This window comes from Haemaphysalis longicornis, unplaced genomic scaffold, assembly GCF_048455015.1.
Source record: "Haemaphysalis longicornis isolate Haplotype H1 unplaced genomic scaffold, Haemaphysalis longicornis Haplotype H1 scaffold_9, whole genome shotgun sequence".
Classification (NCBI taxonomy): Eukaryota; Metazoa; Arthropoda; class Arachnida; order Ixodida; family Ixodidae; genus Haemaphysalis; species Haemaphysalis longicornis.
This window is the reverse complement of record NW_027526460.1, coordinates 3,899,520-3,926,176: the sequence shown is the minus strand read 5'-3', so window position 1 is coordinate 3,926,176 and position 26,657 is coordinate 3,899,520. Positions and strand designations below refer to the sequence as shown.

Here is a 26,657-nt window from a genome sequence, read left to right as displayed (position 1 = left end):
TGCCTCTAATTAAACAACCGTCGCACGCTGAAGCAAATGAGGTTTCTACGGGTTATAAGTAGGTCACTAGCTACTTATCGCAACAAAAAAAACAAGATGCAAAATTTTTGTGTCAGTGCCCCTTTAAGGTTGGATTTTGAAACCCTCTTATGCTTGAACTTCTTCAACCCTTGCAAAAGGCTGTGTTGGGGCAGGAGTTATATTAGCTTTCTGAGTACGGGGGGCAGAGTAATTTTAAAATTTGACAACCGTTAAGTGCAGTGCCGTCTATTCTGCAACTCATAGCGTATAAATGTATCGTCATTTGGGCTCTCCCCCTGCTTCTTCTGAAAGGTTTGTTGAGTTCTAAAATCTCGTGCAAGTGTTACAATGCTGTAAGGCTTCTTGCATTATTATTATAAAACTTTGGTGTTTGAAATGGCCGTTTGAATTGGTTCCTTGCCACTGGTGCCACCAAGTTTTATGGGCTGTAAAATTAGTTCCAAGTGATGCATCAAAAAACAGCTTCTCTTATTGTATTCAACAGGGTTCATAGTATTGGAAAATATAAAGATTACAGTTTAATGACTAACACTGTTTGGTCGATTGTTCTTCCAAAAATGACTAGTTATCTGTAATTATCTTTGGGACTGATTGAAAAAATAATGGCATGTTTGAAATCAGTGGGAAAAAAGCAGCAGGACTGACAAGTTTCACAGAGGGGGCTTAAAAATTAAATTTTTTGAGAGCCATGTCTCCTTTTAATTGTACTGACTCATGACATCATGGAGCAGCACTTTGTGTGCGTGTTGCCCCGTCTACTTTAAATGGTACAAGCTCTTTTCCATCTACCCTGCCTTTCTTGTTATGCCACACTCACATTGCGTGTTTATACCCTGTATTTATTTATTTTATTTCCAAATACTGCAGCACTATTGTGGAGCCATTGCAGGAGTGGCAACTACGAGAAAAAAACACGCACAATAATAACAGTAATGTAAAGTGCAAGGTTGAGCAAGAAAAATGTAGGCGTCTTGAAATGAACAAGTCTGGAGCCGAGTGTGCATGGAAAGTTATCCTGGAAAACAAAAGGAGTAAAAAATTTTTTCCCAGGAACGAAAGCTGTTTCTGTAGCAATAAAAAACGTGGATATTGTTAGTGCGTAATGAATAGAACACACGGGCAGCATGCAGTTCAGCTGCTCTTGTTCCAAGCGAAGGAGCGAAGTTTTGCGATGGGTGAACGCAGTCAATGTTGCCCATGGTGCAGCCGCCCTTTCCCACAGTTTCAGGCGCACCGTCAGACCGGCCTACCCACCTACACGGTGGACCTGTCCAACAGCTGCAAGGGCACCATCACGGGCGCCCCCCTCAACCTGCGGCAGGTGCAGAAGGAGGAGAAGGTGGTGGCCCGCTTCGAGGTGCAGGTATGACGACATCTCAGTGGTTGGGGGAGGGGAAAAGGCACTGCCTGAGGCATAGCGTCAGAAGCACTTGGTCTAGGTTAAGCTAGCTGCATCTGTAATTGGAGAAGGAGCTGCGTGGCTACTGCGATCGCCATTTCGCTGCGCAGCCACAGAATGAATTGTGGCTGCTATCTCCTTTTGTCCATCAGGTGCCGCTACCCTCTCCTTGCCAAGTGCAGCTACGGAGCTTTGTAGTCCGCGTTGGTTTTCACTGTGCCATTATCTGGTTGCTTGCCCGCGCCCATCGCAATGGGCCGCCTTGCCTGCTATTCGCCGTGAGATCGACATGTAGGTGGCGACAGCGTCACGCTGCTAGTGTGGATGCTCCGCTGAGCATCCCGTAAGGATGCACACTGGGGGCGCGCTTCGTGCCTTTTTTCCCGCCGTATGTGCGCACGAAAGGCACAGAAAAGAGTGGTATGCTGTAGTTCAGTTCCTCAACGTTCAATGTATAGCATGGAAGCAGCAGTAAGTTTTCATTACCACGGCAAAAAAGCGGCGACCCATCGGGAATCTCAGAACGGCCGCAATAATGGCAATGAACTTTTACACCATGGCTCGTAGCAAGCCCGATCTTTCCAGACTATGGCTTTGAGCCTTTAATAAAACCATAAATAGAAACAAATCAGGAAGCCTCGATCTCTGGAATTCAGTTTACAACAGCAGTTTCCATCGCTTTCGCTGGTAGCGTGACGCATTCTTGCATTTGTGGGATGCCCTGAAATAGTAACATAACAATGCTTAACTGCCCCGACATTCTTTCTAAGAGCTTACGATATTTTTTGTGTGTTCGAAAGGCAACATAAAATAACTGAATTTTGATCAGCGCAGAGATATAAATGTAACCGCTCTAACGGGTCTTTTAAATGAAATTTTAGCGACTCTGAAGGAAGGTTTGAAGAATGACGGTGTCTGATCACTTATTTACGGCGGCTTTCGTCGGAAGTGGACTTGCGAATCGAATTGTCAACGCACGCAGTACAATCAACATCTCGTGTTTCGCTAGGTTTTCGCAAAGTGACAAGCAGGTTTACAGTGTGCTAACCAAGCTTCTGGAACCTCACAGTGAGCACAAATTTTCTGTTACGGCTGCTCTGTTGACCATTTGCGTTCCTTTTAAAATCTAACAGGTGCCTGCAACAGCGAGGTGTGTTTGCATTCTTGCGTCGCTTACGAACCCTAAAGATGGGTATGAGCTCTACAGTGGGTACTTTGACCGATATTGCATGCATAGTACACAGACTTTGTTCTTTCTATACGCCTGCAGCACTTCTGCACAGTGTTCGCGCGAGGGCAAAGAATCGCGTAAACACCGTTTCCAAAGCTTAGCACCGGCGAAAAGGCCTAGCGCATGTGGTCAAGCGTGTAAAGACACAAGATAAGCTGAGCAAATAAAGCAAGAATATAACTAGGCGCAATTATAAACCAGCTATAAAACATCAGTCGTGCCCATCAGCATTAGCTAGGCTCTCTTAAATCCCCTCACGACGAGACAGGTTTTCCCGAAACCGTTCATCAAACAAATCGGATGGCTGCCTGACATTCCCTCAAGGTAGCTCCCACATTTTTAGCGATTTTATTCTGGTCATTGAAACAGCTGTAATAAAATAATCTGACGGCGGACAGCTGTAAAATCGAAAGTTACCAGTTGGACTGCGCACGGTTTTACCAGCAGATTGCACACAATGGATGGGGAACAACCCCTACTTGAGGCATTTCTTACCTTTTTCACCGAACGGAACAGGAACGATGCATGCGTGGGAATAATAAAAGCCGAACTTCACTGAACCCGAGTTTTTTATTACATAAAAATACTGACGAGGGCAGACTCTCCTCCGAGCGCACCACTTTCGATAGCCCTGTTTTCAATCTCACCGGAGTCACGTTTATCGGCAGCGGCCTTGTTCTTGACGGTATAGCAGACTGTCTGCTTAGACAGGCCTGTACTTCTGGCGAAGTCGGCCTGTTTTTCCCCATGTTCAACAGCGTTAATTACACTTAATTTATCTGACAGTGAAATCAGCTACCCTGGCGCTCATGCTGCTAGTCGCACAAAAAAAAAGCCACTGGCACTGGCTTGGCTTGGCTGCACCAATGACCCGGCTGCCAGCAATGTTGCCAGACATGACAGTCTTCTTGCCAAAATAATCTAAGAAAAAGCACATCGGCTGCCGGCCCCGCGGAAGTCCGCTATAAACGTTCAGTCGAAACAATTTTCGCCTAAAATTTAGTCTGTTGTAGCTGATAGTCTGCTCTAGCCGGGTCTGTTGTGAGCGGAGCGGACTCCATTTAAAATGCATGGGGACCAGACAAACCAACAGAAATGGTCTGTTGTAACCGAAAGTCCGTTGTTGCCGGATCTGCTGTAACGAGCGTAGACTGTATATGAAAATGACGCACGAAATGCCACATTACACAACTGCTCACAACTGCTGAATTTTACCGAGAAATCCCCCCTAAATACTCTTGCATATCCATAGAAACGTATTTTAAATAATACGTAAAATTAGCAACTCGGTATAAACGATGACTGCCCAAAAATGATATTTATTTTAGAAAAGGTACGGGAAGAACACGATCACACAGGCGCTTGCGGGTGTAAAATACGCGCCCGGTAATGTATTGGCGATAGCTCACGGGTCGTCTGCAGCGTAAATGTTTTTTTTTTTTTTTATTGACTTGTATTTTTGTATACTGCTCTGTGTTTTCCCGTGTTTTCCCGCGATACGTTTGTTGGTGTCTTGTTTGTTTTTTTCACTGTTTCAGAAAGTGACAATGTATTTGTGGTGTTTGCCAAAGCGATAAATTAGGCATTTCCTTTCTTTATGATGCTGTTTTTATGTTTGCAAGGCAAGTACGCCTGTCTTTCGCATTGCGAAGTCCATTATTTGTTTCTAGCATTATACGCACCAATGCACTACACCTGTACAGTGTTTGTTGCTCCTTTTTTCTTTTTTCTCGTAGACTTTCTCGTATGCTTCACTTGTATGTATCGCGCGTATGGTTCTTCTCTCTTTTGAGGCTAACGCATCTACATTTTTCGCATTTTCTGAAACTATATTTTGTTCAAGCATTACACATTTCATCACACATGTACAGTGATGATTCTTCTTGTAGTAGACCTGTTTATTTCACGCGTATGATCCGGAATATTTTTATGAAAGTGTGACGGCTGCTGCCATGTGTTCAGGGAGGGGGGAGGGGGCCTGCGGCCTTGTCAAGCTGGCATCACGCCAGCTTTTTCTGCAGGTCTCCTGCATCATGTATCTTTGATGCCAAATAAAGTCATTATTATTATTATTATTATTATTATTATTATTATTATTATTATTATTATAAGGACACAGCGCAATTTTACAAGGGCGTGGAATTTGCACGCGTATGCACAGGTCTTGTCGCTTCTTACCCGCTTTGCGTACTAAACTTTTATCCTTTATATAATCACCACGCCGCTTTCAAAAAGCACCCTTCGACGTTCCCGAAACGGCAGACGGCTGCACTCAACAATAACAAAAGTGCAATGTGTGGAAGCAATGTTTATAACACGTTTCACACTCAAGCGGTGACCACGGCGAAGATGTTTCTTGGAATTAAACCAGCACATTACCCGCAACGGCCGCTGATTATTGAGTTTCTAGAGGAAATGCGCAAGCAGAGGTAACTATGTCATTGCTTACTGTCAAACGAGTACAAATATTGGTTGTTTTGTCGTGTGCAGCACGCGTCTTGCACCGTGCGCAACGTGAACAAGCAGACGACGTGAGAGCGCCATTCACACTAGGAGCGGTTCGTCCCGCCGCCGCCAGGGTCCCGACTGTGTTCACGCTCGGGGCGAATATATGTTCTTGCTCCGTGGCAGCCATTTTCCAGGAGTGAGGGGTGGGGGAAGCTTTCTCCTGAAAAAGAAATATTGGTTGTTTCTGTTGCCTTTGTTCCAGTGCAGTTATGCTTTGATTGAACTCTTGGAGAGATTATGCCTTTGCCCAGCCAGCCTCCCTGCCGTGCCCGCTTTTCTTCCCCCGGTGCAGAACCACAAGCACATAGCGCATGTGGAGCGGCTGCTGACGGTGCTGCCCAGCCACCAGGCGTCCTCGCTGTATCTCTCCTGCACTGGCGAGGACGGGGACGAGATGGAGCTGGGCAACGGCAAGGACCTCTCCTGGGTGGCTGGGGAGAGCATCACGGGACTCCGTGAGTGGCCCCCCACATGCACGCCCTCTAGCTGGCCACCAGAGTTTTGGCTTCTCCTCAGTCATTTAGTGGTCCTTCCGTTCTGTCCTGTTGACATGGCCAGGGCTGCGGCCCCACGGGCCAGCCATCCTCCTAGTGGGAAAGAGTAGGCGACCGCAATGCTGGAAGAGAGAATTGGACCAGGAAATGTCGTCTCAGCTGTGCTCCGGAATCGGTCACTCTGTTAGTGTGCGACTGCAGGGCTCTGGAAGCCTAAATGTCTTAGAAACTAGTGCAGTCCTTTCCTCTTCCCTCGGCGGGCGGGAAGGAGCTCATTGCCCACTGTCCCCGTGCGTGCAGGGTTTGAGGTGCGAGACGAGATCGGCAAGCCCATCACGCTGACCCAGAGCCTGGTGTCCAAGCTGAAGCTGAACTGGGCGTCAGACGTCCCAAAGGACCAGGTCCTCTCGGGACGCCTGCCAGACATCATCTGCCCGTCGTCCGTCAAGCAGTCCCTCTTCTGCCACATGTCCATCAGCTCCAACCGGGTGGTGGACTTCGGATTCACCGTCAAGTGAGTGCCATCTCGGCCAGGGGACAACAGGAAACTTTTCAAAACTGTAAAAGATCTGTTGAAAGAGCAGCACTTTGCAGCATTCATAATGCTTCTAGGCTGCCCATTGTGCAGTGATTTCAGTGCTACAGTCGACTCCCAATCATCCAAAGTCAAGTAAGGTCCCGTGAGCTCAGCATGCAACCCTATAAAAAAAAGCAGCAGCTCAGTTATTAGTAGTTAAAAGTCCCTTTCAATATAAAACCTCAAGGCGATCAGAACATTTGATAAATTTGCTATTTTTAAATGCCAAAACACCTTGGTTGTGCTGCACTAGTATCATCATCATCGCGGCTGACCACAATGTAATTCTACAACCTGACTTTTGTGCCTAGTTGTCCATGAAACTTCGTTACATTGAAATTTCAGCAAACGGGACTTCGCTACACAGAGGGTGAAGATACATGGTGTGCATACACTTGAAGTTAAAGCAAATTCCATGGTTCGTTACATCGGGGGTTTTGTTGCATTGAAGTTCGCTACATCAGGTTTGACAACTCGTGTGTATACTGGTTATTTTTTTGTGTGTGTGTGTGTGCATCCTTTCATAATTATTTGACCAATAAACTGTAAATAATTGTACCTCTCACAAAACTTCTGTTATGTGTTTTGAAGAGCAATCTGTAAACTACAATGTCATGCATAGCAAGACTAAATGCATGCGTCACCTAGCTCAAAAGAAAAAAATAATTTTGTGGAAGCACTCAAAATTGGCCATTCTTCCGCCATAACGAAAAAGTTGATAAAGGGTGGTACAACAGCATCGAGCCACAGGGCAGCACAGAATTGCCCTGAGCCTTAACAACCCAAGCTTCTTTCTCACGTACACTGGTCTGGACTTTGGCAGCCTCATTAGTTGCCAGCAGTATTCTGCAGTTCATGCGCATGCTAAGTAGAAAGTGCTAATTCCCTGAAACTGTGTGAGTTGGCTTTCTTCTCATTTTCCTGCTGAGCTTGCATCGAGAAGGTTTGCCAACAGAAAAGGCCATGTTTGTTTGATTTACACGTGAAGGAAACATGGCACACTATAGAGAATGTGTTTAGTGCCATTTCCTTTTGGTGCAGTGCGTCCTGCTACGGTGCGGCAGTAACCCCCTCGCTGTTGTGCTTGCAGACCAAAGAACGGCGATCCGGCCATCCTGAAGGTGTCCTGCAAGGGCACCACGGACGTGCGCATTGGTGAGATCCACCAGGCCGACATCCTCATCAGCATCACCGACAAGTACCAGAACCCCATCAGGAAGGTGGGTGGCATGTGGGAGCTGGAGGGAGGGGGCATTGTTGTTAACTCAAGTGAGGACGTACGCTCACTGGGCGGCAGTGGCTGCTCCTTTTCTCTTTGCCACTGTTATTGAGCAGCTGCACTTGCACATGGCAGGACAAGTTTGTGCTGACCTCACTGATGATTTCCTGCCAGAATGGAGGACCGAAAAAGTCATTCTTTCTTTTCGTTTGCCTACATGTACAAAATGCCTGGCCAGTGTTGTCATTCGGTACGCATAGCAGCAGCTTACTAGGAACTCATCCGGTTTCTTTTTCTACCGTTCCAGCTTCACGTAAAAGACCTTGCCGAGCTTCTCATCATATCCGAGGGCATAGATTACGGGGACGTGGTGAAGGCCCTCGATCAGGTGAGCACTTCCCCCATCCCCACTTGGAAAGAGGCCCGGGCTGCCTGAATGCCCCTTTTTTCCCCTCACACCAGCGGTGCACTGCTGTTGCCGTGTGCAGAACTCGGGCTTCCACGTGAAGGGGCTCAAGTTCATGGACTGCAGCCTGGGCACCAAGGAGGTGTGCTTCCAGTGGAGGGGCCTCAAGGACTACCTCCGGCTCAACATGATCCCGGGCCCCCCAGCCTCGCTGGCCTACGTCAACTACAATGCTGCAGAGGTGGGTCGGCACCAGGGTGGCCTGTACAGCTGCGGTTGTGAATTCCTAAGTGGGATGGCATGGCCCTGGCTCCCGCGATTAGGTTGCTTGCAATGCGTCAAGTCGGGAGAATCTTGGAGGAGAGTGGGCGGTAGTTGCCATTCCACAGTGCTCCCAGGGGAACCATTGCTGCCCACACCAAAGGTTTTGGCAGGAGGCTGCGGACTGGGAAAAATAGACTGCTCTGCAAGCATTGCAGCCGATGTGATTGCGCAACGGAGGGTGCCTTTGTTCTTGTGCAGCCGGTCACAGTCTCGCCGGAAGGGAAGCTTCCACGACCGCTGGTGGTGCAGTTGCAGGATGCCAGGGGCAATCCGTCCTCGGAGCCAAACATCAAGGTTGTCCTCGGCACAGACGAGGCTATCAAGGTGAGGGGCACGAAGGCACCCCGGGTGCGAATTTCAACCAGATCACTGTACGCTAAGCCCCGTTGTGGTAAATAAAACAGATTTAATGCTTGCAGTGAAATTGTCTCTCTCGTGGAAAACTTGAGGCATGCCCGGTTGTCTCTGCAGGCAATCCCTCCGCAGCAGCCAGTCAAGACGGACTCCAAGGGAAAGGCGTCCTTTGGCAGCTTCACCCTTGCACTCAAGAATCCGTACGTGTGGCGCGAGGGAACCGTTTTCTCTGTCTCCTGTTCTTAACAGTCAATCTTGTTACGTGGCGTAACCACTCTCTCTATCTCCCTCTTGCCGTTTCCCCACTAATACTGCAGTGCAGCGTACTCAACTCTGCAAACCTTGTGTATCGGTTGGCACCATATGGAGGCCCGCAAACAGTGCAGATGGGGCAACTAGTTTCTGGTACAGGCAGTGTCAGTATTGCAAACGTGTCTAGCATTGGCACACAGTTTGGCACACAAGTTTTGGTGCACACAAGGCACCCTGCTCAAAGCACCATGTCTTCAAGCGGTTAAGTGCAAATAATGGGAACCAAAAAGAAGCGAGAGAGGTCAGTCCCTCCCATGCATGGAGGAAAAAATACTCGGGAGAGTCACCTAGCATCCCAATGCATTGCAAAAAGTGTGAAGGAAGTGACGTCATTTTTCTTGAGCCCATAGACAGTGCTGCCTAGTTTCTTACTGCTGCGGCGACTAAATCTGGCTAAGTGCCACCGACAGTTTTTTACAGCGCTTTGACTGTGGCTGCCTCGCTATGTGCTGGCAACACAGCGCAGTCACTACGGTAAGCGTTTTTAGATTATGTGAGTTTGAAAACTCCGCCGTCGGAGGCGGCCCCAACTCGTATCCCAGCTGCAGTGTCGCTGGCGTCGCGTTGAGATCGGCGGAGCGAGTAGCCGCTGCTGCCGGTGTCCGCCCGGCTGTCAAAATCCTCCCCGCTCAGCATTGGCGGGAGCCACAGTCAGTGCTTTGCTCGCTGTGCGTTTCTTCGTTGTGAAGTGCAGTGAAATTCATCGCAGCTGAGACGTAGCGCACCAAAACCACCGTGCTGTACGAACAACAAATACTGCTCCCGTCTGCATTCGCTTTTGCGAGCCGCCCGTACTGCGAAGCTGTTATCAAACCGGAAATAGCAGAGAAAAAGGGGAAAGAGTGCTGTTGGGCTCGGTGGGCACATGGACGTGGCGGGTGCGGCTTCACAAAGGTGACGTCAGGGCCTCTCCTCACCTTTTCTTTCCTCCATGCTCCCGTGCGTGCAGGGTGGCCCCGAAGCCGTGCGAGTTCAACATCTGCTCGACCAACTGCCGGGGCCTGTTCACTCTGGGCACCAAGGCAACCGTGGGCCGCACCATGATCAACGGGCCCGTGCTCAAGCTGCACCTCACCTGCGACCCCGAGAAGCCCGTCGAGCTCAACATCGACTACGGGGGCAAGAAGACCCTCACCGTGGCCGAGGAGCTGCCAGGTGGGCGCTGGCGTTTTGCCGCCATTTCACATCACGTGTAACCTGTGCTGGGGTGGACAGTTGGTAAACTCGGCTTGGGCTCGACATCCTTCTAATTTCGGTTTTCCCATGAGTGCTCTCAGGGCCTGTCCTTGCAAACTCTTGCTGAACAAGCTGTGCCAACGGGTGCACACCCAGCTCTCGTCTCTATTTTAATGCTGTGTTGTAGGAAGTGATGAACATGCGCACCTGCCGTTTTCTAGCTCAGTTTTGAACATGCTGCAGCTCGCCAAAACCACTTTGTTTTTGTTCTCACTTGCTGCGCGGCCTTTCCTTGCAGAGATCTCTGCCCACGTCCTGGGAGAAGACGGCAATATCATGTGCTCCGTCCTGGGCAAACAGCTCAGCATGAAGTTGGTCCGCATTGACTGTGCCCCAAAGAACCACCAGAAGGTGTGCCACCCTGTTTGTTCTCCTGTTGTTGAGCTTGTGGGGCTCTTTAATGTTGTTCCAAACAGGACCCCTGCAACGCTTTTCTTTTTTTGTGGTACTTTTCAGGCTGTACGTTTGCTCTTATGTCATGCAGAGATAAATGCAAAAAGAATTATCAAGATCCGTGCAGAAATGAAAGAGCTATTCAATTTCTAAATTTAAAAATACAAGCAAATTGTTCGCTGCTCTCTCTCTCTAAAACTGGGGTACTGCTGCCCACTTTCCACTCTCCTTGATGACGTTGTATCAGGGGACCTGTGGCGGCAGCGAAAAATGTAACAAGATAGCGCGAACAGACCAGGTGCACCCGCTTTGCGCTATGGCGCAAATTTTTGAACGCACAATGGAGAGCGTACCGGTACGTCAGTGGCACTGCGGAGGGGAAATTCGAAAACGTACCGGTACATTAGCGACAGTGAAAGGGTTAATGCGTTCTCCCAAACCTTTCACAAAATAGCGTTGGGAGCTACACGAAAAGGCTGCCTGGGAAGAAAGAAAGCCGTATTGGCGGATGCAGCCAACAAATGAACTGAGCACTCTGGTCAGGCATTTGGGACGAAAGCCTAGTTCTTGACTGTTGACTGTACCCTATTACTAGTCAGGCAAGGGAAGTTTTCAAACGTGGATTTTCAAGTTTGCGCTTAAAAATTTGCGTTTGAGTGTTCCCTCTGTTGCTTCTTAGCCAGGCCTCAACATTGCCCCTGTGCACCACCTTTTCCTGCCCACACTAGGTGTTCACAGTGGCGCCCGCAGAGACGACCTCTTCCAATGGCATCTACCACTTCAGGTACGCTGCATGGCCTTGGGCGCAGTAAAGCCATTGTTTCCCTTTGTCTGCACCTCCCAGTTTGGGCTGCCTTCTGATTTTCTCTCTCTCTTTTTTTTTCTATATTTTTTTAAAGGAAAGTGAAGGTGCCAGAAAAATCTGGGGAGTACAACATGCAGTTCCATTTCAACAATAACAAGCACAGCATCAGTAGCGTCATTGTAAGTATCACATCATATTGTGCAGAATTCATTTTGCACCAAAGCGTCCAGTGCTGCTGCAGATGAGGTTGTTGTTTGGCCTAAATATGTAGTTACCTTGTAGCATTGGGTTGCACTTGGGTATCAACAGCAGTGGGGGATATTTTCTGGTGTGCAGCAATGCGTGAATGGCACAAATTTTAGATTTTGCCAAAATTGGCAGCATTGTGTCGCTGGGGTGCATGCAGAGATGGCATTGGTTGGCAGGGGTGAGACAGCTGCGCATATTGCGCACTTTTGATACAAATCTGCTTTCCTGCGCCAGGCTGCTCCAAAAGCTTGAAAATTGCAATAATTGCGCCAAACTGCTCCAAAACGGTCTGAGAGCCAAGGATTTTAAAGCTCCCGCCAGTTTCAGTGGGGAAAAATGCTTACTGACGGCATAATTTTCCAGCACCCCCAAGGTTATCCTGTTTGTAAAGATAAAAAACCCGCGTAAAATTGTCCCCAAGATAGTTCCGCATAAAATTGTCCCCAAGATAGTTTTTTCGAAGGTCACCATGTCGGGTTGCACATGTTATATTCTGTGTTTTTTTTTTAAGTTTTCCCATGGAAAACAATTGCAAAGTTCTGTAGAAAAAATACGTATGTGTACTCAGGCGACAAACTACTGGTGAAAATTTATGAAAAGACGGCAATTTTCGGAGCGCCGTACCTCCAGAACTAGAGTGTACTACCAGAACGGCATTACTGGGCGCCGCCGTCTTGGTGTGGGGAATATTGGAAAACATGGCCGTCGGGCGAAGCAGTTGCTCGTGGTTCAGGCAGAGTGCTCTTCGCCGATTTCTACTGTGGTTTTGGTTATGGGGGTGGCGGGGTTTTAATTTAGCCGTTTGATCTGTTGAGGAAAGTTGCGTGACTTGCAGAACGGGAGTTCATCAAAAACAACGTGGGGCCCGTGATTTCACCGTGTTTCGGCCTCGAGTGAGAGGCGCGGTGCGTGCTTGAAGTGAAATTTCGGACTCATTACGGTGTTATAATAAAACGCTAAGTTATTGCTGCCCTTGACAGCAAGCTTGCGAGTGGCGGAAATGAGGCGATCGACACTGCAGAAGTGGCCGCGCAGGCTACATAGCCGCAAAATGTTCAAGCAGTGGCCGATAGCGGGACGGGCTATTATTGCACGCTAGTAATAATTGTTTATCTATCTGAAGTGAAATTTAATGCCAAGAGGGAGGTGGCTAAACATACCAACGTTATTCAAATTGCGATCGTAGTCACTGCGCACCTTGGGGATTCAAATGGGAGGGCTGGTGGGGTGCGAAGATTGTCACCTCGCTTTGCGCAACTTTTGCCATGCCTCTACAATTGTGTGTAAAGCCGAGTCCGGGATTACAAAAATAATAATTTAAGCATTCACACGATAATGAAAATGCCTTACGATTGCTTAGTTTTCGATTCAATGTTTTCAACGGCACCCCAGGCGAAAAAAAACAATTGGAGGACCATTTGGACCTGCCGAAAACATAATTGGTTCAAATAAAACCATTTGAAAATGCAAATGGTTCCATTTCGCCCAATTGTGTTTTCGACAGGGCCAATTGGGCCTCCAATTGTTTTTTTCGCTTGGGACTCCATGCTATCTATCTATGCATGCATATATAGCCTAAGAATTTATAAATGGCTTGTAACAACGTAGTGCAGTTCGTGCCTTGTGATACTCTAGTAGAAAAAACTTCATTGAAAGGCTGTTTCTGTGTTATGTACGTTCAAACCCCCATTAAAAAGTGCACCCCCCCCCTTCCCCCACCCCCTGAGTTGCCAAAAATTTGATTTTAAGGCTCCTAAGGTGACGTAATAAATGTCATCATTCTGCTCCAAATCAAGGTTCTTCTGCTCCAAAATCGAGATTTCGCTGCTCCAAAAACTGCTCCCAAATCTGATTCAGCTGTCTCACCCCTGGGTTGGTCATTTTGCGCCAAATTACGTTTGTGGCACCGTTTTGATTGCATAAACTGTAAACTGCACTCACAAGCTCATCACTGAGTCTGGGCCACTTACTGTATGTAGAAACTAGTTACAGTTTGTGGATAACCCGGGGATGCAGAAATATGCATTGCCAGGTTGGCTGGAGGTTTCCGTTGCATGTAATACAGCCAAAAGAGATTGAAAAACAAAATGCAGCAAAAGGATTCGGCTGCATCTGCCAACCAAGCAGGGTTTTGAGAATCTTATCAAAGGCACTCATGGTTGGTAGAGATGGGAGCAGTTGAATGAAAAAAAAACAGGTTTCTCTTTCTGTCTTTTTTCTTTTTTCCCAACCAGGATAACATTGAAAAAAAAAAAAAGAAAAGAGAGTTTCTCCGGGGAATTTCGTTGTAATGCAACCAACCTGCAGTGAGGGAAACACTTTCTGAAGTCAATGCCGTGTTGGGGAATTCGGCACCGATTTTGAGAGTGGAAGCTCTGGTAGGGCTTTTGTGATGCAGCAGGTAACAATTATATTCTGTTCAGTGGTTGCCGAGGTAAAACTTCATTTCCAAAAAGGGTCCTGAAGGGCACCCGGCAGGTGTCAAGGCGTAGAGGGCATCTCCCACGTCAGGGCGGGGGGGAGCCCGAGACTCTCCGCTGCTGCGCGAGCCTTCTGGACAGCCCAGTGTTAATTTTGAAGTTTGCTGCTCCTGAGAGCACTCGATTCTAAGCACCCCCTTTTTCCGCGCGCACGATGCCCAAAGTGAGGGGAGTGCTTAGAGCCGAAAAACGTAAATTGCACCCCCTCCCCGCCACTTTCTTTGGCGGCCGTATCTCGCTGAGATGGCGCAAGGAATAATGATTTATTTGGCAAAGATTCAAAAGAAAGCGAGCCCACTGCTGAAGTATGAGACTCTGTCAACCTCACTGCCATCCAGGTTCACTGTGCCGCTTGGGCCACCGCTCTCAGTATGCCCCAGTGGGTCGTCTTCTGTTCCACTGAAATGGTTTGTAATGTTTTGTGATGGTTTAAAAAACACTCAAACTCTGGGCCGTCCAGCAAGTCCGGGATGCGCTCAAAAAGCACAGACCAGGTGACCCGGTGACGGGAAGTGTTGGTGCTGCACCTAGAAACGGCAAGCCCTAGGACGACGCCAGGTCCGCGTCGCAGCGCTTAGTCATTTTGCAGGCACAAATAAAGTTTTTCCTAATCCTAATCTTTCAGAAATGACTTGGCCACAACATCAACTCGGGCCCACTTCCACGCGTCTGAAATCTTGGGGGGTGCATTAAGATTCGCATGCAAACCTTTTTTTTTTTTTTTCCCTTTCTTTTTTTTTTTTATTTTTTATTTTTTTGAAGGCAAGAGAGGGTGCTTAGAATCACAAAAATACGGTATTTTCTTTTTACAGCTGCCGTAATTGCGTTTCCTTTGTGTAGTCGCCAGCAACTACATTCACTTTTTTGTTTTGATGACACATCTACGGGTTTTGCCTAAAGAAGTATGTCGGGTTTTTTATAGATCTGTACGGAATCGTCTTTTTTTTTTTTCAATTTTTGATATTTTCTTGAAAAAACATGAAAAACATGTTTTTGTTTCACGCCCCTCAAAATTTTATGAAAACTTGCATCTCTAATGGTGGGTAGGTATAACGACTTCTGTAGCAATAGGACATTTTTCGTCCAAGTGAACATTTGCATACATTTTATGGCTCTGTTTTTTTTTTTTTCTTGAATAAGCTACAGAGGCAGCTGATGGCATGCTTGTGAACTATTGTTTCTAACCCGGTGGCCTGTGTTGCCAGATTCCGCTGACTGTGGTGCCAGACGTGCCCATGAAGATTGCCCCCCAGCAGGACCCCATCATCCCGTCCGTCTCGAACCAGTCCAAGGCCTCCTGTCGGAACCTGCTCAAGTACCTCAAGCTGGACCTCACGGTGGGCATCGGGATGTGCCGAATTCTGGGACGGGGGAAGTGCTACAGATTTGAGGGGTTGTAGTGGGTGATGTTGCACTGTGATTCATGGGGCAGCATTGGTTCTCAAGCTAATACTTTCATAGCGGCTTCGGTTAATGATTTTAAATATTCAACTAACTAGGATGGGTAAAAAATACTAAAAATAGGCTAAACTTAGTCCCACTTGCTGGGGATGCAGTGGGTGTTGAGCTGGTGTGAGCCATTTAGGAACAGCACAGCAGTGGTGTGCATGAGCAGGGCAGCTGTTCAGTGGGTGTGCTTCTTTGGCCTCCCCTGCTGGGAGGGCCCGTTCAGCTGCCACCTCCACAAAGGCCTGGCGAGTTAAAGTCGCCATCTCTTGCACTCTGCCCAAGTGTATTGAGGTACTGCACGTTATAATGTTGCCCCGTGGAGGATACAGTCGATGCGAATACGCCTCCAATTGCTACACTGCACCTCGCTTGCAGTCGTAAGTGCCGTTGACTTGTTTCCTCCCAACTCCCTGAGGTACGTGTGAGGAAAGAGGTGATCTTGGCCGTGCTCTGAGGAGTGGATGCTCTTGGGAGCCTCAGCTTCAGCTGTACTCCCTTTATCAGCACTGCAGGAGGTTTTTGGGGCGGAGGGCGTGTAGTGCCCCAGGGATTCCCTCGCAGCCTTTGAACAAGTCAGGTCCCATTCTGCTGTATGCTGTTTAGGAACCGCTACTACCGTATTCACTCGATTCTAAGCACCCTGATTTTTTTTTTCACGATTGGGGTGCCCAAGTTGGGGTCATGCTTAGATTTGAAAAATCTAAAATCACCCCCCCACACACACGCACACACACACTTCTTTTGCGTCATTGTCTAGACGAGATGGGCACAAGGAGTAATGGTTTATTCCGCACAGGTTCAAAAAAATGCCACACACAGTGAACCTACCACTTGCGTGTGATACTTAGCCACTCTCACTACCACTCGAGTGCGTTGTACCCCCTGAGCCGCCACTCTCAGTGTCCCAAAGAGGTTGTCTTCTCTTCCGTCAAAGGGGTTTGTAATTGAACGGTGCGCTCGTATAACGGGGTAGGAGGCTGCCTTGCAGCTGCCAGTCTAATGGAGCGTTGCTTTTTTGAGACCACCAGGTCATGCCTGTGAAGAGGAGGAAATGCGAGGGGAGGTGTCCTTCCCCCAGTGCTACCAAAATTGGCAGTCGAGTCTGTGTCAGTGCACACGGAGCTCTGCGGGGTGCTTGTGCTTGCAGAACTGTCACCAGTATTGCGGTGCCGAGTGGAAGCAGTGGTGGTAGTGGCCGGCCCACCTTTGCGCGGGTCCCTCCAGGGAGACAGTGTGCAATGGCCTCCCTGTGTGCCCTGCTGCAGGACCGGTTCGGCAACAACACGGCAATGAACATGACGGGCGTGCTGACGCTCCAGGTGGTCTCCCCCGACCCGTCGGTGAAGGAGGTGCCCTACTTCGAAGGGAACGTCAACCAGTACCAAGTGCCCATCAGCAAGGGCTGTGCTGTGGTGCAGGTAGCTGTGCTTTGCTGTTCTCCCCCTCTTTCGCTGCTGCAGCTGCGTTGTGCGTGTGTGCCCATGCAGAACCTGCAGATTCAGGAGAACACCGAGGGCGTGGATGGCTTCAAGTACATCCTGCGCTTCACGCCCAAGATGCAGAACAAGATGAGCCTGCCCAATTACGAGGTCCCCTTTCTCTTCTACAACGGTGAGTGGGAGCGCAGGGAGCACTCGTCTCTCGCAGGGGCAAGAAACCGGTTTTTCCTGTTGGAAACACTTTGTGTGATGATGAGTACAGCCGGTCAATCAAAAGACTCGCTGGGAACTGGCACTGGATGACTGAACAACAAGGACCATCTTCACTGTTCGACTAAACGAAGACCCACTGTTACCATAACTTGGGAATGTAGCAGAAAAAAGTTGCCTTGTTGGTGCAGAGTAAAAACTTCTTTCTCCCTAAGTAACAACCAAATGAATGCACACTGACTAAAATAATGGCGAGGGCCTCTTAGTTGCACACACATTTGATTGTCAGGCATGTTTCTTTGGGGAACATGCCACCTAGGATGAACGTTTTCCACAGGTTGGTGCTGGCTGCTCCTATCAACAAAAAGCCTTTTATGTAGGTATAGGGGGTTTATTCAGAAGAGATGTAGTGGTACGTGTCAGACGAGTAAGAGAGCCTTTAAAGTGTACAATACAAGCAAGTCAGCTTATAGCAGTAGAGAGCACTTCATTAGGGGCACGTTAATGATGGCTACCTATCCAGTTCAACCTGGCCCGAGTGTGAAAAAAAAAAAAAAAAAAGCTAGATAAAGAAAAGGGAGAAACACCAGCTTTAATTATTTCAAAGTAAATGAGGTGTCATTTTCCATTAGACAAACACCAAGAAAAGCTACAAAACTTGCAGTATTTTAGTTATGTAACAAGAGTTATTCAACTTTTAGTGTCCTTTTAAGGTGCTAGAGGTTTTAAAGGAGCCATGAAGAGAAAACAAAAGTTTGTTTTATTCGAAAGATTAGGTGTTTCATAGTACCCCAAGCGCTTTCCCGGAAGCAAATGATGCATTATTCACTGAGAAATAAGGCAATTTAAGCCAAAATTTTAAATCTCCCGCTAAAATTGAACATTCCGTGACGTGTACAATGGCGTCATAGAGCCGGTCCATGAAACAGATACTTAGTATGTCGACTCCATATAGCACCCACACGCGGGAGTCGATCGAGACGGCGGCCATTTTAGAAATACTAGTAAAACCTAGTGCACCCGCAGCCCTAGTCATGGAATCGCCTGATCCGGAGAACAAAACTCTCGCCGAGGAGCTCGGGCTTGCATTTAACAACCTCACACCACAAAAACGCTCAATGCTTCTAAGTGCACGAGCGGCAAGAGTTGTGGGATACGCGGTGGGCGGGAAAGCGACCATTCCGCGATAGCCAACAGACGAACGCCCAGCCGTCGGCACCGCTGCCTCGTCAGCCCCGTCGCGACGGACGAATATAGACTGGTACGTATGTGCCGTGCTTTGATTACGGTTAATAATAGTTCAATTTCAGTAGCAGTATCACTTATGCCAGTTGGCCGGTGTCGTGTATGGAAAGCCGTTCGTGCGAGCTCTCTGCTTCGACCAGAAAGATACGAGCGTCAATGCGCGGTGTTTACGGCATTTTTTTCCCCAAGGTCAGAGCGATTTGACGAAGTCGGCGACGAGCGCCAGCAGGTCCCAGGAGTGAGCTAACGTAAGGGTCCCTGCCGTAACTGAACAAACTGAAGTTTTCAGTGGTTGTAAACTGGAAACGAGCTCGTAACGACAGCAGCAAGCCAACACCATTCGAAACTTACGCGACGACTGGCACTATCTCGTCGCTTCTTGCTGTTCCTTACTCCCCTCGTTTCTATTTTTACCTTTGCTGGTTGGCGATATGACGGACAACCTCCTGCGAAGGGATTACGATACGAAGCAAAATCGCGGCTGTGCGTGCTGGAACGGTTCGTTGGCCCCGAAGAGCCTCGAACCCGAAAATTCGTCTGCGCGACGGCGAGATGTCGAGCTCGGCCGGCGCGCTAGTTTCGTACGCATTGGCGCACACGCTTGCGAGTTCGTTCTGACCTTCAACCGTTTACTCCACCGTTCTTTGTCATAAAAAGAATGTGCAGTATGTTTCACGGGCATTTAGCTCGCTATGCAAACTGTAAGCCCTGCCTAACATGCGTTTGCTTCTGCCAGCCTCCGCCAATCGCAGAGCTTAGCCCATGTGACGGCATAGGTTCTGTTGCGGGAAATGAGCTGGTGGGTCGCATGACCATTCCCGTTTTTCCTAATTATGTAGCTTATTTGAGCGAAGTTTGCGTTATAAGTGGTGTCGTTATGGTTCTAACGAGGCAATCTTTCGAATGAACCAAACTTGTGTTTTCTCTTCATGGCTCCTTTAAAGTGTGAAGCTCGTTCATGTGCTGCAAACATTGGATTGAAGTAGGCACTGTTCACTAGCACGTCTCTGGCGCCTTACTAGCCTCTTCCTTGCTTCTCTTCCCTTTCTACCTTTATTTTTCCAGATGCCTCAAAGCAAGAAGAAATGGCAAAGTTAACCAAGAAACGGACGGAGTTGCTGAAGCAGCTGCAGACATTTGAGGACCTTTTCCAGACGACAGAAAACATCTACATTGAGCTTGAAGGTACACCAAATTCGCTTGTGTTGGAGATTTGCTGGGGTACCAGAAGTTTTGGACTCAAGCCCAGGTGTACCTTTCAGTGTGTTGTAGTTTTTATTGTGCGGCAGCGTTGTAAATGCTTTATGGGAAGTTGTTCCTGTGGTCAAGTTACAAATCAGATTAACCCACATTAAAAAATTAGCCGGTCTCTGCAGCCACCTGAGCAAAAAATCCCGGGCCGTCTCCACTAACACGAAACCTGGGGAAGGGTGAAGCGTGCAGTGTATAAGTGTATTCTTGGCGCCTTGGCGTTTTTGCCCACAGAGGTGAAGCTGTTGGGGGATAGAGGTATGCAGCTTTGCTGTCACTCTTGTGTCTTTGAAGCACGCAGTGTTCTAGCGGGAGGCATTCAAAAGCTGGTGTCCTGCCGTGTTCTTTCATTTCACGTTTTTCCCACAGAGGGGAAATATTCTAGCACGAGGCATTGCACAATGAGTGTCCCGGTGTTTTAGAACCCTGACTACTTGATGCTGCGACGGCATGAGATGCCAACAGCATGAGCCCCTTGTATGTCAGTGATGCCAGCACTGAAATAGGGTTTTTTGGGATCCAAGCTCTATTTTAGTAGTTAATAAAACAACAGCAGTGAACGTAAGTGTGTAATTTTTCAAGCAGTCTTCTTGCTTTTGTATGCTTCTGTTATGGCATATTTCAAGTTTGTATTTGCCCTTCCTTTAAAAAAAAGGTGTACGATTTATCTTGCAGCCGTGTACGCGCCATTTCTTAATCTTGTTGTTCATGTTTAGAAAGAGATTATATCTACAGAATGATGGTAGTAAGAATAATTGCATGGAGAGGAGAACAGCCTGAGGAGAAGTGTGCCATGGAACAGTGTGTGTTAGATTGGGCCTCCTCGATTATCAGTCCCGAGCCGTCTGCAAACTGCCCGGGACGCGATCCAGCGCTGGATTTTCTTGTGTATTCCTACGGAGCCTCCACCAATCCGAGGGCAGTCTGTGGACTGCTTGCGGACTATCCGGGGCAGTAATCGAGGACGCCCATTGATGTGCTGCAACTGAAGGTCCCTTGGAAACATTGGGAAGGAAGGGGTCCTGCCCTGAAAGGAGTTGGGCTTGTGTGTCTTCAGCTGCTGTTCCTAGTGAATGTCAGTCCTAGTGAACAGCAGCTTTTCCTAGTGAATGTCAGTCGCCCTTGCCAGTGCAGGAAGCTCCACTCCTTGTGCAAATGTTTTCATTACTGAAAATCTAGCTCGGGGACCACGAGGTGGCACACCAAATGGCCGAAAATGCAAAAGTAATCTGATGGGGTTGAAAAGAAAACTAGGTAAGGTTGGGTCCAGATGGGAGTCATACCCAGGGCCTCCAGAATGCGAGACTAGCACCAATCCCCAATGGCTGGCTAAAGGAGGGGGTGTAGCCCGAAACAACCCATTCCCGTTTGAACCCGTCCCGCTTGAACCCACTCCCGAAACGCCCTTCCCGTTTGGCCCGTCCCGTGTGTGCCCGTTCCCGAAATGCTCTTCTCGTTTGACCGCTTTCTGTATCAACCCATTCCCAAAACACCCTTCCCGTTTCAACCCGCTCTCAAAACGCCCGCCTCAGATAGTTAAGATAAGTTTCTGAGCTTGCAGTGTGCGCTTTAAGCCTCCAAAATTGTGCTGGGCAAGGTAGTGTAGGTTAATGAGTTTTGACTACAACATATTTTATACTCAATTCGTGTCTAAATATTTAGTGCGGGGGCAAATTCCTTTTTTACCTTGATTAACTCTAGTTGGTAGGTGGCGCCACCGAAATGTTTCCTTTTTGAAGTTCTACAGGTGATGGCTACAGTATTCTCAAAACAACTACAATTATTGTGAACGCTTCACCCGAAAAGTGAAATATTCAAGCTGCTTTAAACGAGAGCAAATACATATGAGCAACAAAATTATGCATGATTTGCTTTGAGACTAATTCATCAGATGTCGCTACTTGCGCCGCGGCGGCCAGAATACGCAAACCGCTAATGGTATGCTAAGCAGCTCATACGGTAAACGGTGATGCAAACACGACGGATAACTACCTAAATGTTTGCTTTTGCTTTTCCACGTACTGCGTGCCCACCTATGTACAGCCTCCCAAATTTTTAATAATATAGGGGGAGCGACGACCGATCGACATGTCAGCGCCTTATTATGGTTTCACCGGCGAAAAAAGCGGGAGTACGCGCACGCGGATAGAACTATCTGCTGTGTGCAGCGTCGTCTACTCCGCTGTTCTCCTCAGTGCAACACACCCCCTGTGTTTCTTATCTTGTAAGGCTGTTTCGCTACCACCAAAGGTAGCTAAACAGCGTGGGGCACAAGATTTTATTTTTATCAGATTTTTTATTGATCGCATTATATCGCGCAGCGCCCTGAGGCCATTCTGGCCAAAAAAAAACCCTTCTTGTTCTACTTTTATTTACCTTTCCAGTGGCATTCTTCATGCTTGCAGGGCAAGTGATCTGGAAGAAAATTCAAGCAGCCATTTGATATGCGCATGCGCTTCAAAAAACTACGGTTTCTCGTGAACAAAGTCATTCAGATGCAGTGGCAGGCGGTGTACCACACTCAAGGAAACAGCGTAGCAGACGACACTCAAACAACAGATAGTGCTATGCGCGTGCACGTACTCTCGCCTATTTTGCTGCTGAACACCGTGATAAGGCGGTGACATGCCGATAGGTCGTCGCTCCCACTATATTATTAAAAATTTGGAGGCTGTACTATCCGTAAAAAGTACACGCAAGAGAATACAGATTGGAGTGTTCTTAATGCCTGGGTGAAAAATGTAGGCGAACTATTTCCTATACTAGCAAAAATTTCAGCTCTTGACTTCAATGGCCATTCTTTAGAGACATTTGCATATAAAGTGTCCGTTAGCCGCACATTAAAATGGATCGTACCACTGGCTTGGCCCATTATAGTTACCGATAGTTACCGATAGTTACCGCTTTCATAAAATACGTTTTTTTCTGTAGTTAGCTAGATTTGGTAATTATATTTTGCGAGATCTTTTTCCTGCGTACAAATAAAACAGTATCCCTGTGCTACCCCCATTAATTAATAGTTGCATTTGTTAAAACACCCAACTTCATTCTCGGCTAGAGCAGACGCTACAAACTGGCACTGCGACTGCGGAAAACTGGCGCTGCGACTGCGGAAAGGTTCTATTTTGTCGATTCTCGTCCTTTCTTTTTTGTGTGTGTTGCATATAAGTGCATGTGCATTCGTATATGCAACCATAAGGACTGGAATTATCACTGCTGCCGCGGAGTAGGCATGCGAGCAACACGTTCCGGACTGCTCGACCAACGCAGAAGCAGACAGAAGAGTGTGATTTCATCTGTAATTCACCAACGCTGTAGAGGGTCGGACGTAATGCAGCAACCTACTTGTTTACACATTTCTGTGTGCCCAAGATGCTGCTTTTGGGGCTTCGGTTGTTTTGCTCCCCTTCTAGCATTATGTCTCAAATCTTAATGCTCGTTCTAGCTGCTCCAAAAGCTGCTCCAAAATGACTCGACCCAATCACATCACTGTAAATGGGAAAATATGAAACGGGAAGGGCGTTTTGTACTGGGTTGAAGCGGCAGGGAAAAAAACGAGAAGGTTCAAATGGGAACGGGTTCAAATGGGAACAGACGAAATGGAAAAGGGCAAAAGGGGAAGGTCATTTTGCGCCGGGTTGAAAAGGGAGGGAACAAGCGGGAAAGATGGAATGGGAATAAGTTCAACCGCCTTATAACTGCAGAAGTAGCAGCCGGGTGAGTAGCATTTTCACTAGATGTCCGATTGGCTTGGCAAGCAACGGTAGCGCCACCGTGCTGCACCAACTCGAAACTGCAGCCGTATGGCACTGCCTTGACGGGGGTGAGTGGCGATGCCAATGGGGCGTGATGTCAGCCTGGCGAACGTCAGGCCTAACTCTAACGACATCCACCAGTCCCCGCAGCCTGACGCCGTACTATGAGTGATTTTTAGCCCCAGACGCCCTGAAAGTAAGGCGCAATGTTGTGGCTACCTAGCAGAAGACTTGATGGAGGCCTAGCAAGGATAATCAGCCTAGGCTTTCAGCCATTGTAGTAGAAAAGAAAAAAATTGACTGACGATTACAATACTCTGGCGCGAAATTTCGGTGCAGCGTGAACTGCAGTCTTCTCAGTGATTTCGCATAGTTGCTGTGTCTGGGGAAGTAATCGCATCAGCAGCAAAAGCACGACAGCGCGTGTTCTTCTCTGGCATTATCTCGTAGCGCGCCGCCACTAAGCATGCCACCCTCCCCCTCACACATTCACTCCTCCGCTGTCCTGCTCGCCCTATCCTGTCTGTCTTCGGTGTCCGCTTCTTTCACTCGGTTACAACGAGGCTGACAGCAATGCGGTACCCCAGGAGCACTCAAAAAAAACGCAAAAGGTAAAGGATGATGGTGACGGATGAGAGGACCTGTTCACCAATTGGATGCCAATCCTTTTGCATGTGCTATGCCATAAGGAGTGCTTAGGTCTTTTCGTAACTTATTTTGCACTGCACGACTGCCGACACTGTACTTCCACCCAAGCCGGTCCGGCAGTGAGCAGGGATGGCACCCTAATCCCGGTGCAAACATTTCGGTACCATTAATCTCCACGTACAGTGCCCTTATGATGAAGAACAGCACTTTTAAGAAACACAGAGACAAAAGAAGGGGGGACGGCGCACAGCGCTGTGCATCATCCCCTCTTCTTTTGTCCCTGTGTTTCTTAAAGGCACTGTTTTTCATCACTAATCTGAATCTGAAGGAACTGGCCCAGCTTGCCATCCTACTACAGCGCCTTTACTTCGGTGTGTGTCTTGTCTAACTGCAGCGGTCATACGGGACGCCCAGACGGAAGAGTCCAAGTTCAGGGGCGAGCTGAGGAGGATAGGCTTCAACAGTAACTTCATCAAAGAGGTACGTGGTCGCATTGACAGCGTCACCACGCAATGCCACTGCGATTGCTCATATCTGTTGATGCCACTGCCGAGAATCGGGTGGCAACGGTGTAGATGATGACAAGTGCCACAACTTGGGCACTTCCTGGCGGTTTTCAGTGTTGCCAAGCGGAGGAATTGCACCATCTATAACAACACATCGCAGTAGCATGCAAGCAGGACTGCAAAGCAGACCAATACCTGTGCATGCAGCCGAGCTTTCCTCCTTAGCTTTTTGCAGCATTGGTGGCCACTAGGCCTCTTCGTTGAATTGGGAGCGGCCCTTGCCTGAGCTCTTGCTCGGTCGTTTGAAAGCAGTGCGCGATGAATTGTTCCTTTACCGTGTGACCGTGTTGCAGGAGCAGCATGTTGGCTCTGCGCTCAAAATTTGTGAGCAGCAGAAGGTGATATTGGACAACAAGAACCGCCGTGCCTACCTGCCTGCCCCCTACCCTGACGAGCCTGGCGTGCTGGGAAAGGTGAGGCCAGTCTCTTCTTCGCTCATCGGGACCTTGCTTCCCCTGGGCAGCTCTGGGCACCGACCGAGAGCTGCTGCCACAGTGCACAGGGCCCGAGGCAAGCACCAAGTGGGCCCGGTGCTGTGGGCCCAGCCCTTGGGTGCAGTGTGTCGATTTTCCGCGAGGGGTGCGGTCGCGGGAGGAGGTGCTAGTGAGGTGCCTTGCAGGTGGGGCACCTGGCCTGGGTGGAAGAGGACGACGTGTCGGCCGTCCTGTCCTGGCACATGAGGGGCGACATCGATGTCGTCGTCACCGAGACCATGGACAAGGTGAGCAGGAGGGCTACCGTCATGCCACTGTCATGCCACCAAGCTGGCCGACTTTGTATGATGCGTGCGTGCTGTGCAAGTCTTTTTTAGGGGCGAAGCTCCTAAAGCCATGGGTCTGTCCATCCCTTGTGTCTCGTGGTACGTGACCGCCGCATGCTTTCGGAGATGTCGCAAAGTGGGCCGCGTTGCACGTGCAAGAACCGGCTGCAACTGGCAGCGCAAACTCGGCACCGGGAGCGCGAGCTTGTCTGTGTTCGCCAACGGAGGCGCGAGCGCACGTGCACTGCGAGGGGGAGATCACGCAAGAGATCACGCCACGAACGCAGGCAGTCGTTCTCGGAGATTGAACGAGACGCAAGGACCTTTGCTCGTTTCCTCTCGTCTTGTTCGGGCACAAGTTCGCCCTAAATAAGAGTTCTTTCTTTACCGTTGTGTCCCATCCTACGTGACAAATTGTGGTGGAGGTGCGGGGTAGTCCTCGATGGCGGGGGTCTTTCACCAGGTCTGGGCCTGGGAGCATTGACTCCGAAAATAAAAGTTGATTTGTACAATGTACGCACACAGTCTTACGTCTTTCTTAATGATGTAATGGGCGAACTTTCACGGGAGAGTTACGGTTACCGATGATCTCCCCCTCTCGAGCTTCGCCCCACTTATCATCATTCATTCCGTGGATATGGCGTGATTTTTTTTTTTTTAGTTCAGTTGTAAAACCTACGGGAGGGCACCTCACTGCCATACAATGTGACTAGTATGTGGCTACAACCACATTTATGCGAGAGACTGCGGGTGCAGAAATTTTCGTGCTTTTTTGAGTTTTACTCCCAGGACTTTTGGTTGAATATTGGGCCTGATTATTATGGCTCGGGCTTTCGTGTTCCTTCGGTTCTGACGGAGGGGATCGGGGGCGGGGAAAGTAGAAGGGCTGACCTTGCAGACGACCTTGCAGTTGAAGCCTGTAATTACTTTGTGCCTCTGTTGTAGATCAGCTGTTGTAAGTGGGCAGCTTTATATTTCTACACATTTTTGCAGTGTGTGTTGTTCAACAGTACTTAAATGGCTCGCAGCAGAAGGTCAGCTTTACGTGCAATTCATAAAAACAAATTACACTTTTCTAATGCAGGCATGCTGCCATCTATATTCTTAGGTTAACACACACTGTCTTCTGGTTTTCGGAGGCATTTGCTGAGGCCAACTGCATGGCCTTTTAAAAGTCCATGTCTGCATTGATCTCCCTTATTGTCATTTTTCCAGGCAAGAGATATTTACAGGAAAACAAATGGGAAACAGCAAGTTATCGCTCTTGACTCTATCTTCAAGAGGAACACATCAAAGTGAGTTTTC

General features: G+C 48.4%; 1 protein-coding gene across 2 annotated transcripts in view; it reads left to right on the top strand.

Annotated features, from left to right (window-relative positions):
• LOC144153701 (structural maintenance of chromosomes flexible hinge domain-containing protein 1-like) overlaps nt 1-26,657 on the top strand; it is a 79,726-nt gene that overhangs the window by 42,380 nt on the left and 10,689 nt on the right. For both annotated transcript variants that reach the window (XM_077685382.1, XM_077685381.1), the window contains exons 25-44: nt 1,265-1,405; nt 5,473-5,635; nt 5,975-6,188; nt 7,342-7,471; nt 7,778-7,858; nt 7,959-8,117; nt 8,399-8,524; nt 8,672-8,754; nt 9,816-10,021; nt 10,341-10,453; nt 11,224-11,279; nt 11,395-11,479; nt 15,235-15,366; nt 16,744-16,896; nt 16,966-17,089; nt 19,438-19,557; nt 24,421-24,506; nt 24,886-25,005; nt 25,212-25,313; nt 26,568-26,647. In XM_077685382.1, coding sequence (XP_077541508.1) covers nt 1,265-1,405; nt 5,473-5,635; nt 5,975-6,188; nt 7,342-7,471; nt 7,778-7,858; nt 7,959-8,117; nt 8,399-8,524; nt 8,672-8,754; nt 9,816-10,021; nt 10,341-10,453; nt 11,224-11,279; nt 11,395-11,479; nt 15,235-15,366; nt 16,744-16,896; nt 16,966-17,089; nt 19,438-19,557; nt 24,421-24,506; nt 24,886-25,005; nt 25,212-25,313; nt 26,568-26,647 — 2,474 coding nt within the window. The remainder of the gene's footprint in view (nt 1-1,264; nt 1,406-5,472; nt 5,636-5,974; nt 6,189-7,341; nt 7,472-7,777; nt 7,859-7,958; nt 8,118-8,398; nt 8,525-8,671; nt 8,755-9,815; nt 10,022-10,340; nt 10,454-11,223; nt 11,280-11,394; nt 11,480-15,234; nt 15,367-16,743; nt 16,897-16,965; nt 17,090-19,437; nt 19,558-24,420; nt 24,507-24,885; nt 25,006-25,211; nt 25,314-26,567; nt 26,648-26,657) is intronic.